Raw genomic sequence first — 12,071 nt, forward strand, 5'->3', positions numbered from 1 at the left:
TCAATAAATAAGTCTGAAACTTTTTTAAGCACAATCCTTCTATATCTAGACGAGTATAATTTTTATATCATATGTCTCCTTTAAAGAGGCTTTTAAGAAATTTGACTTTATTGCCATTAAACTGACTGGATTTAATTTTTTTGTCCATTATGGTAATATTTGTATAGTATGGTGAAGGTTTCTGTTTTCTTTATATTTACTGATATGCCCATAAAGCTCCATGTAAACTTGATTACATGTAAGTAAACCATGGTTGAGCATCAACTCATTTAATTTTATTTCAAACCCTTCAGCATTCCCCCATAAACTGTTGCACTTTTAAATTAAAATGTATTGCGTTGGTTGCACCGATGTCTCTGTGATCATTTCTAAGCAGGCGGAGGTTGAGGTGGTCACTAATTGCATCGGAAGTTACTTGGGGGCCTCTGGCTCCTCTGTCAATCATGAAAAGTCGGAAGCTTTTTGTGTTCTAGAATGGGAACCAGCTTTTCAGGTTGGTAATTTCCCAGTAGCCCCAGAGCAGGTAAAAATCTTGGAAGTTAAATTTGGAAGAAATGATAATGGTCTCTTAAATTTGGAGGAGAAACTGGATGCTGGTTTGGCAAAAGTTCAGCGTTGGAAATCTTGGAAGCTGACAAATAGAGAAATGGTTAATCTGATCAAGACCTTTCTGATCCTGTTGTTTCTTTTTGTTGCCTATGTGTTTTCCTTGCCAGAATCTCTCTATACTTGGATCTACAGTCTGTTCTTTCAGATGCTCTGGGGGAGCAGACTGAACCCAGTAAAAAGAGGGGTCACGTTCCTGCAGAGGGAGGGTTGGGATGGTCTGTCCAATTGCATTCTTTGGCACCATTTTCATGAAATTTAATTTTGGGAATCTGAGCCAAAGGAAGTGTTTTCTGTGGGAGAACTGTGTCAGGTCCTGAGTTTCACTTCTTATCAGACTGGACGAAGGCCGGTAGAGTGAAGGGGGTCCGGATTGAGGGGGGGGTTATTTTCTGCAGCATATAGCTTTGGGTCTGAAGCTCATAAAGAAATGGCACCTTAGTTTGGGAGATTTAGAGAACCTCACAAGGAGGCAGCTGTATGAGATGGTGCTAAGGATTTTTTCACTTCACCTTTAGCTCTGCGGGACTGTACTAGTGAGGAAATAACCTGCTGTCTGAAGTTTCTGAATGGCCATAGGCCCCCTGGGAAATATGCAGATAATGCTTGGTTAGCCTTCCAAGGGAAACTCTTTGTCCGGGGGAACCTTAGTTACCTAAGTGTGGTAAATAGGTTCTGCCCATGGGATTGTGGGAAGGAAGAGACCACTGACCACTTTCTTTTAGACTGCCCAGTATCAGAAGCCCTTTATAGTCAGGTTTTGACTGTCCTGGGAATAGAAAGATTCTGCAGTGACACCTATGGGGAAAGGGCTTATGGGCTGCTCAGGAGGAATCACCCGCTGGAAAGAGAAACGGTTTTTACTATTTTTACGGTAATAAGGTTTTTTCTGTGGTTGATGCGATGTGATAAATCATTTGGAAGGGAGGAGGGAACCTTTGAACAAACTGTTGGGAAAATCTTCAGAGAATTATTTTTCAGAAAAGTTAAAGAAGTTTCTTTAAATAAAGACAATGTATAATTCACTGGTACATTCATAATTTTTATAGGATATTTATTTCTACTTTAAGGGGCCACATTCAAAATTATGTTCTAGAGCAGGAATCCCCAGCCTTCTTTACTCGTGAGCCACAATCAGATTAAAAAGTGTTGGCGAGCCACATAAGCATGGAAAAAGTTCTTTGGCAATGCCAAATGAGGACTGTGATTGCCTATTTGGGCAGGAGGCTCTGCTTGGAGTAAACTGTGTCTCTCTGCTTCCAAAACTTATCTCCAAGCCAGAAATTTAAAAATGGGCACCTACTGTACATTGAGGCAACTGGGAGCAACATCAAAGGGGGTCGTAAGCAACATGTTGCTCCTGAGCCCCTGGTAGGGGATCACTATTCTAGAGAATGCCATTATAAGCTGTAATGAAATCAGCATGGCTTTATGAAAGATAGGTCATTGTAGTACTGCATTTTGGATATTCAGTAATGAACCCACATGTACACAAAGGGTTAACAGATATCTTTCCTTTCCTTCACATGACATCTGCTGAGGTGTAATTCTGGACAATAGAGATCCTGCCATAAAACTACACAACAACCCTTACAGCAATAGTACAGTTCATATCAAAGAGATGCAAATGACTTTACACACTGGTGTGGTGGGTGCAGGGCCAGAGTTCCTAAGGAAAGGAGACCCCACTGAATCAACAGGAATGCCTGCAGCATTGGGCTCAATGGGATTTGCTCTACAGTGCAACCTATCTTAAGCTACCTCTCTTAGCTGACTGAGATGAATCATTGTAAAAACAACTCACATCAACCTGATTGGCTGGGACTATCATTTGGGTGTGTCTTGGGAAAAGGGTAGTATGGGTTATGCTTGGTTGAATGGTCTTCATCATGTATATAAACAGCATTTGTAAATACTTTGTTAGTTAGTCACTTTCCTCTCCCCTCCATTGCACCTTTCCTCTCCCTTCTTCCTTCCTCCATTTTAGTTATTTTCCCTCCTTATTTTATACCTTTTATTTCTTTTGTAAATAAATATATCACTTATTTAATAAACCGGGCTGTCTCAGTTCAATAGTTAAATACCCCAGAATAGAGCAGGTCCAACAGTCATGTTAGATAAATTTGATTTGTTCATTAATGACTTAAGGGAGGGCATGATAAAGAATGTATCAGTGTTTGCAAATGGCACAAGCCAATTCAGCCCAATTAATTTCATCCAGGATGTGGCATCCTGTAATGTAAGATATATGTAAGGTTGTACACCTGGGATGTAAAAATAGGCAAGCTACTTATACCATTAAGGGCTCTGGCACACAAGGGAGTTTAGTCGCCCACGACAAATCCCTCCCCGATATGACATAGAGAAGGACCTTGGAGTCTTTGTAGATAATAAATTTAGCTGTGGCAAGCAATGCCAGGCAGCAGCTGCAAGGAAAACAAGGTGTTAAATTGTATTAAATGGGCATAGATTTGCTAGAGGCAGGGCTCATTCTCCCACTTTACAAAGCGCTGGTAAGGCCCCATCTAGAATATGCCATGCAGTTTTGGTCTTCAGTGAATTATTTAACAGTAGGTCCTTCCAGCAGACACAAAAGCATCCATTTCAATTAAAAGAAGGGACATTATATCTAAATATTCAGAAAGGGTTTTTTCAGCGAGAGATGTGAAGTTGTGAAATTCTCCCTATGAATCAGTCCTTCTGGCAGATACATTAGATAGACATGGTCATTGAAAATAGTTTTAGATGATCCAGGAGGCAAATTAGAGAGGCTTTAGAAGGGTTTTTTTTTTTTTTTGCTTTCCTCTGGATCAACTAGCAATTAGGCAGGTTATATATAGACACAAAAGGTTGAACTTGAAAGAGAAAGAAAAGCAATTTTTAGCATTTTACTGCCAATAGATTTGCCACATTAGTACCACCTAGAACGCTATATTTATTCAGCAGAAAGCTTTACCATACCTGAGTAAAGAGCCCTAGAAGCTCCCTCCGATAGCAGCTGCCATTTTAGCTTGGTCTTGGTAGCTTCCTGCTGCAGTTATAGCCATTGGTAGCGCGAATCACACATTCCTAAGGGTGGGAGTTCTTATGGGAGGGGGAAGCAGAAGGGAGGGGGAGAGGGAGAGTAAAAGAACTGAGCAGACTCATGCCCCAAACCTGAAGGAGCCCTAAAAGAGAGGAAGTCTGATACTGAAGAACATTTTCACAAAAAACAAGCAATCACAAGAAATCCTGTGTTTCTTTTGAAGGACTCAGTGCAGTGTTTCTGTGAGTGCTTATGGCTTACTTAGTTTTTACTTTCCCTTCTCCTTTAATGGATGTGTCTTTTTTCAACCTAATTTACTATGGTTGAACCCTAATTTTATGTTTTCCCAGAATTGGCAGGTTTTTTTGTCCTCCCATACAGGCAAGGTACATTTTATTTTTTATGTTTTCCCAGAAATAGGGGTTCTACCATATAGTCCTATAAGTAACTGCTACATTACTGTCAATTTTTTTTAAATATAAATAAAAGTAAATAAAGAGCAAAAAAAAAACCCCAAAAAAACAAAAATTCTGATTAACAGCTTTTCCCCAGAGGACATTTTGCCAGGGGGGATTCAGAGCCCCAGGTGCAACAGCCTTTAATTGGTTGCATGCATATCCTTATGAGATAAACTCAGCTGATCCCTGAATATCTTAATTTGTACACCAGGGAGATAGAGAAAAACATTTTTTAAAGAAGCGAAGTTTTTGTTGAAAGCCTCAAAGTGCCAAAAGAGGCAAAGCTCACTACTTTTGAACTGTTCAGACGCTAGGAAACACAGATGCAGCAAGACTATTGAGCCTGTCAGTGCGGAGAGATCCTCCCTGAGGTGTGCTCGAGCTGTCAGCCAGCAGGTGGAGCAGCTGCTAAACATTTCCAGCTCCCATGGTCATGAGAAGTCTGTCTTTTTCTGTCGTGTAGCTTTTAGCATTATGGGAAGGGCCAGGGAGCAGCCAATCCGGACACACGCTGTTATAGCAACAGAACAGAATGTGGTGTAGTGAAGTAAGATAGGAGAGCAGGGGAGGGGGGAGAAATAATAAATAAAATAGAGTGGAGTTGCTCACATTGAAAGTAATCAATGGATGAAATAAAAAGAAAACAAACAAACAAATAAGCTGATTTGGAAGAAAGTTTCTCAGGACTGGTGTAAAGAACTGCAAGAAGCAGTGACAGGGGCTCTGCACAGATAAGCACTGCTGGGTCTTGCCTGCACTCTCACACCATCCCCATTGTTTGAGCATTTCCAAAATATGGCAAAGGTTCAGGTGAACAATGTGGTGGTGCTGGATAACCCTTCTCCTTTCTACAATCCTTTCCAGTTCGAAATCACCTTTGAGTGCATAGAGGACCTTTCTGAAGGTGAGTTACAATCAGTTCTTTCTTTTGGCAGTCTGCTAAAGAAGCATCCTAGTGCACAAGAGGTTAAACTGATTCCCACAGGCCTGATGCTTGGCTAAGAAGCAGAGCAGGCGCTGACAGGAATAAAATGCCGGCACATTAACGTAGACAAGCAGGGAAAAAACTTGCGGTTGCACTAGCTGGGAGTGTATGGGAATGCTGCTGCACACACTGGGAAAGTAAGTTTGAAAGGTGCCCTGGTGGCAGGAGCAGCAGCCATGTTTTGTTTGTGGATAGAGAGGGAGGGGGTCGGGTTAATGAGTGTGAAACAGACACAGACAATGCAGGACACGCAATGTGACCTCTGCACTGGGGCTCTTGCAGTGCAAAGACAGCAGATTTTAAATAGCGGTTACTTGTATAATGCTGACCTGCTGCCTGGAGTGAAAAGCAAAAGCTTGTTTTCTATTTTTTTTTTCCTGCAGTTTTTATTATATAAATACATGGGAAAATACAAAAATAAGGATGTTTATTGCATTGTTATGGGGAGAAAAGATGTTTATTCTTCCTTGCATTCATCTTTTTTTATGTCACAGGTGGAATTATAGCCCCTCCCTCATCTCACTGTGTAATGGGCACAAACTCAATAGTAACACAGGGGCATTTAGATGTACATATTCATGGAACTGGGCGCTTGTGTGCGTTAATAATCACTGTCCCAACATAGTAAATAAAAACACACACTGACAATCTGCCTATGAATCTCTTTAAAAATGGTTAACTTGATGGGCAGTTGTCCTTTTTTAACCCAAATTAATGGTAAAATTATGAATATAATAATTTTTCGAATAACAACAAGAAAATGTGTCACCTTAGAAAGATGTCCAGTTCTCCATGATCAAATCTGTCATCCATTTTTCCACTTTCAGAAGAACAATATATTGATACAGCTAGCTGCTGCAATTTTTAAAAATCTGACTAAATTCATTTTCATTAATGTCTGACATTTACTAAAAATGTGAACTGAAAAAGTCAAAAGTTGCCTCACAAGAAAAATTCAGACTCAGAAGACAGAAACAATACATATGCCATCCCACGGTGATAAAAAAAAAAAAAAAAAAACCCCACTATGTTTAGGATGTCATCTAATGAACTTTTTTTTTAGGCTGATGCCACACAGGGCCTGTCGTAAAACAGAGTCCCTATGCTGGCATCAGCCTTCTTCCTTGCCTCTCATTTCAGCAACCCATATCTGCTACAAGTGCCTGCACCTGAACTGACGCAATAGTTTTCCTCAGGCTGAGAATCAGCCCTGTGTGGCATCAGGCTAAGAGACTACTTTTATATTTATAGATAGCTGAAGAGCTAATTTCCCATTCCTTTTCAATTAACATTATACTTTCCACCAGATTTAGAATGGAAAATTATTTACGTGGGCTCTGCTGAAAGTGAAGAATATGACCAGGTTTTAGACTCTGTATTGGTGGGACCTGTACCTGCAGGCCGACATATGTTTGTATTTCAGGTAAGTTGATATTGATTTTATATAAAATATTCTTCTTAGTGAAGAACCATTAAGGGTGGTGGCACACAGGGTGATTAGTCCCCCATGGTTACATTTCAGCTATCGCAGGCAACTAATCTCCCTGAAAAGCCTTTCCTCTGGCAATAAAGTGAATCGCCGGTGGAATGGCATATACTTTACATTCATTTTTACAAAGTTTCCTCCTCCAGAAAACAATTCATACAAATTCTTACAAACTCTGCAATAGTTTGAAAAACAACTGCCAGGTGATGTAATGTTTATTTTGGCCATAAACACACTAATGATATTGTACGAAACCTCGTTTTGAACGATATTCGGTGCGTGTATGGCGGATCGACGAGACAACCGATATAGCAAAGGCTGTGGATATTGGCTGTCTCATCGATCACCCAGGTTAAAAGATTTTGATCGGGTGCCACTGAAGGCGCCCAAACAAAATCTGCGTTCAGGGCTGAATCGGCAGGTGGAGGTAGAATTCCTATTGTTTCTACCTCCACATTCAGCCCTGAACGTTGTGGGGGAAACAAACGATCCTGTGACCATCAGAATTGCTACGTGTATGGCCACAAACAGGGGGACTCACAGAGAGGGGTTCACTCTCAGAGCAGAGAAAGCTGTAACCAAGTGCCAGGAGTCACTGAGAAAGGTCTTTCAGAGTAGGACACAGAGCAAGAATGCTGCCTGCCTGTGTTAGGAACTCCCAGGGGGCTGGGGGTGCTGCCTGCCACTGCAAGGAGCCATGTGTATGAGTGCCAGAACGACAAGGCTTAGTGAGAAGCCAAAGTGTGAGATGGCCGGGATGGTGAGAAGCCCCAGGAAAAGGTTCCAGAGTATGAGAGTTACCCTGGAAGGTGAGAATTCCAAATAGGGTACTAATCATGAACATATATGATGAACAGTTTGCTGATGTTTATGTTGGGTAGAGTTTGCCCCAAAATAAACTTGTGTTTTTTGCCTGAAGAACTGATGTCTCTGTCTCTATGCTCCTGCCTACCATGACTAATTTCCCCCAAGAATTACGTGTACAGACAGACAGTGTGTCAATATATAACATGTCAAGGACTGCTCCCCACTGAAGTTTGACAGCCACATAGCTAGTACACTTTAAGGGCTTTGGCACACAGGGAGATTAGTCGCCCGCGACAAGGGAGATTTGTTGCGGGCGACTAATCTCCCGATGTACCAAAGCCCTTAAAAGTGTACTTGCTATGTGGCTGTCAAACTTCAAACTTTTTCCTGTCAAATCTCCAGGAAATGCCATCCCACCGGTGAGAATGTAAATTGCCGGTGGGATGGCATATGCAGTGCTGCGATTTCCATTCTCGCCGGTGGGATGGCATTTCGGGGAGATTTGTCGTGGGCGACTAATCTCCCCATGTGCCACAGCCCTTAGTCCCAAGTGTCTAGAAAGAAATGGCATCTTGCAGATTAGTAATGGATAGATATGCACTCTGTAATAAAATTGCAGTGAAATATCTGCTACTTGTGGTACAGGAATTAGTCTGCACAGTGGATGTACTATGTAGTGGCAGCTGTACTACACATTCTGACCAACTAGGCAGAGATGTACAGATTCTTCAGTAACTGGGAAAAAACTAAATATCAAGCCCCACTAATTAATCATATCTGCTTCCTAGAGAATCAATTTTTCTGAAGCTTAAAGGAGAAGGAAAGGCTAAGTCACTTGGGGGATGCCAAAATGTTAGGCACCCCCAAGTGACTTTAATCGCTTACCTTGTACCCCGGGGCTGGTGCCCCTGTTAGAAGAAAACCGCACCAGCCCTGGGTAGCTGTAGCGGAGCGCTTCCTTCTTCCGTGTTTGCTCTGCCGGCAAAATACCTGAGTGAAAAGGTGACTTCTTGTTAAAGTTCAGCTTTTCACCCTACTGCGCATGCACGAGCGCGAACAAGGAAGAGGAAGCGCTTGCTGCAGGCACCCGGGTTGGTGCTGTTCTCTCCAAACAGGGGCACCAGCTCGGGGTACAAGGTAAGCGATTAAAGTCACTTGGGGGTGCCTAACATTTTGGCACCCTCAAGTGACTTTGCCTTTCCTTCTCCTTTAAGGAAGAATCAGTGTGGAGCCGAACAGTAGATTCTGACAGAGAACATTTGTAACTGCTTTGTCTCCATCTTTGTTTAGGCTGATGCCCCCAACTCAGGCCTTATACCAGACGCAGATGCCATTGGTGTAACAGTGGTGCTTATCACATGCACATACAGAGATCAAGAGTTTATCAGAGTGGGCTATTATGTTAATAATGAATATACAGAAACAGAACTGCGTGAAAACCCTCCTGTGAAACCAGACTTTTCCAAGGTAAAGAATTTACAAACTCTGCAATAAATAGTTTGAAAAACAACTGCCAGGTGATGTAATGTTTATTTTGCATTGTTGGGACTTCACATTGCGGATCATGATCAAATGGCACAGATGCAGAAGTGTCACCTAACTGCAGTAATATGGTGCACAACACAAACCCACTACAGTGGCTTCTAATGCCTTCCCATCAGAAATAAAGTGAATCACCGGTGGAAAGGCTTCCGCACCTCTAACATTTCCAAAGTCGCATGTTGTTTCCTACTGCAAACAGAGTCGAGGTCGGCCTGAAAAAGCAAAAGCAGGCATCTTCAAGCCAACCTCTACTGCGTGTGCCTGCATGGTACATACAATTTTACTTTTATGTCCAGGTCAATGGAGCTGGTTAAGGGAGCCGTTCCGCTTCTCTCAGCCTGAAAAAAAAAAAATGCAGGCTGAGGGCAGTGGAACCAACAGTCCATGTACCCTCAACCTAAAAGGCTTTCAATTATCATTTAAATCATTTACATTTTCTCTCTGCTGCAGCTTCAGAGGAACATCTTGGCATCAAATCCTAGAGTAACCAGGTTCCACATAAACTGGGAAGAAAATACAGAGAAGCTTGATGAACTTGAAGATAGTAATCCTCATCTGCATCCAATACTGTCAATAGAAGCCAGACCTTCAGCTTCAAAAGGATGGCCTATGTCAGAGAACTCTTTAAATGTCATGCTAGAATCGCACATGGACTGCATGTGACTTTACTTTTACATCTTTCTACTTTCAAGCCAATGGGAAAATTGCACTTTGCAACACTATTTTCCAATAAATAGGACACCAGGAAACATGTCCTTGGCAGAAACCTTTATCAAAGGGTGGAAACAAAATGTGAACTAGGGGGAAAAGTTTTTAAAAAATCTATTTTTAATTATTTTTGTTTCTGCTTAAGGCAGGTATCTATCAGCTATTTTCCAAACTAGTTAGAACATGCAACTGCAGCACATTTTGCTATTTATTTGGAGATGTATTGTTTTCTGATATTTTGCTGAAATAAATCTATGCTTGATACCACAGACCTGACATATGCACACTGTGGGCCATCCACAGTACATCCTATTTGATTACATAAAATCTATTTCAGATGGATTCTATTCTTACAACAAATAATGCCTTTATAGTTTACTTTCTTGTTAAAAGGTAATTATTTACCAGTTTTGGTTTTATAAACAATACATGTTTTGCATGGTTTTTCTTTTCAAGCGAAAACCAGAGGGTGTTATATCTTTAAAATTTTACAATTGCTAATGCCAAGCAAGCAGTTGGCTATTTAGCCATTCGATATAAAATAGTTTCTTCTACAGTCGGGAAAAAAATATGCAGTCCCTTTGTAAACAACTCTAATCCAGTATTAAAGGACAATGAAAGGTTAATATAAATTAAAAGTAAATCTAAACGCATTCTTTTTAAGTACTTACTGCATATCTAAATTCCCAGATCCCTGCTTGCCTCTCTGAGATATGGTGCTGGCAGCCTACAGCAGTTAGAAGACTACAGTGACATCACTGAAATCTCTTTCCCCTTCCTGTAGGTGCCAGCGGCAGCCTTCCTATTCTCTGAGCATGTGTGTAACTTGATCCTGTCTCCTGGTCTGAGATACACATGCCCACCAGCCAATCAGAAGCGGATCTGGCAGAGGGGAGGGGGGGGAGGGAATGAAACATGTGCAGTATGAAGCAAGGAGGGAAAGGAAGGGAGAATACCTTTTAGAGATGGCTGCCTCTTCTAGAAAATGTGAAGTAAGTGTGACTGAGTAAATATTTGATTAGGTGCGTCAAAAGTGTGGCGTTTTTACTAAACAATAGGAGGACTATTGGGCAGTATGCTTTTTAAGTTTTGACTTTCATTCTCCTTTAAGTACAACTGATATTAACCTTATTTAATAGCCCTACTTACAGTGTCTTGCACAAAATTGTCAACGTCGAAGTGCAAAAAAATTTTTTGTAAAAAGTTGACGTAGTTTTCAAAACGTACAAATAAAAAATTAAAAAAAGTCTTGAAGTATTCATCCCCTCTACAAATAAGTTTTGGTGCAACCAACATGCCTTCAGAAGTCGCATAATTAGTTGAATGGAGTCCACCTATAAATTATCACATAAGCTTCTGATAAATTCTGTACACCCCTTTATAGAAGGCTCCAGAGGTTCTAATCATATCTGAATTTACAGCATGATGAAGACCAAGGAGCTCTTCAAAACAAGTCCAGTGTAAAGTTCTGAAGAAGCACCAATCAGCTAGAAATCTTGAACAAAGGAAAAATGTCTGAACCAAGACTGACTAGAGAAGAATGTCCACCAAATCTCAGCAACCAGGGCATAGGGAAGCGAGAGACCAATGGTAACTGAAGGAAGTATAAAGTCCCACAGCTGAGAGGAGAACAAGTCAATGTAATTATGACCCAGATGCTCCACAATGCTAGGTTTTATGATAGAATAGTTGGAAGAGAGCTATGGCTGAAAAAAAAAAAAAAAAAAAAGCCCATTTGGAAGCAAAAAAAATAGTTCCCTTGTCTGGCTATGTGTGGTAAACCTATAGTACTGAGGGCAAGACATATCGTGCCGCAAATCTGTTAATTCTAATGTACTGGAGTAGTTTATAACAAGAGTTAGAAATGCCTGTTCAAAGCCCAGACTTCTGACTGAGAATCTGTGCCAATTTGAAAATTGCTGTTCACTAAATGGTCTCAAGTTCAACCTGGCACAGATCGAGCAGTTTCAACAAGAATTCACAAATATGGCAAGATCCAGAATTGCAAAGTTAGTATGTACTTACCCTAAAAGACTCACAGCTATACAATGTAATTGCAGCCAGAGGTGGTTCTACCAAGTATTAAATTGTTGGTGAACACAAATGTTTACCTTTTTACCTTCTATGCCACAATAAACATTTTTTTTTTTTTTGCTACTCTATCACCAATGCTTTGTTCAAGATTGAAATTAAAATGTATTTAATTGGACTTTTTACTATTAATTCAAAAAAGGTTTTAAAAGAAATAAAATCTTTAAAAACTTTTTTTTTTAAATCATTGCATTATAGGGCATATTTTCCCTCTGTTTCATGTTGTTGTGCTAAAAACTGTATTAAAATTATAAATATAGAATATTATAAAAATTAGATTTTTTTGTGTAAAAACTTTATAATTCAGTCTAGCTTTTTATATTCAGATGTTTTAAAAGAAAATAGACGTTCTTGTTTTTAGTG

At 40.5% G+C, this 12,071-nt stretch overlaps 1 protein-coding gene across 1 annotated transcript; it reads left to right on the forward strand.

The window, feature by feature from the left end:
- Window positions 1-4,556: 4,556 nt before the first annotated feature.
- On the forward strand, window positions 4,557-9,995 carry asf1a (anti-silencing function 1A histone chaperone). The gene is made up of 4 exons (XM_031902003.1): window positions 4,557-4,993; window positions 6,382-6,497; window positions 8,658-8,834; window positions 9,360-9,995. The coding sequence occupies exons 1-4, from the start codon at window positions 4,885-4,887 to the stop codon at window positions 9,570-9,572; spliced, it is 615 nt and encodes a 204-aa protein (XP_031757863.1). The 5' UTR covers window positions 4,557-4,884; the 3' UTR covers window positions 9,573-9,995.
- The last annotated feature ends 2,076 nt before the right edge of the window (window positions 9,996-12,071 follow it).

This window comes from Xenopus tropicalis, chromosome 5 (genome assembly GCF_000004195.4).
Source record: "Xenopus tropicalis strain Nigerian chromosome 5, UCB_Xtro_10.0, whole genome shotgun sequence".
Lineage (NCBI taxonomy): Eukaryota > Metazoa > Chordata > Amphibia > Anura > Pipidae > Xenopus > Xenopus tropicalis.

What these genes read in the sequence shown, in the direction of transcription:
- asf1a (XM_031902003.1), top strand. Translation starts at nt 4,885, where the DNA reads ATGGCAAAGGTTCAGGTGAACAATGTGGTGGTGCTGGATAACCCTTCT. An exon ending in CATAGAGGACCTTTCTGAAG is followed by an intron (nt 4,994 to 6,381) that starts GTGAGTTACAAT and finishes ACTTTCCACCAG; the next exon opens with ATTTAGAATGGAAAATTATT. An exon ending in TGAAACCAGACTTTTCCAAG is followed by an intron (nt 8,835 to 9,359) that starts GTAAAGAATTTA and finishes TCTCTGCTGCAG; the next exon opens with CTTCAGAGGAACATCTTGGC.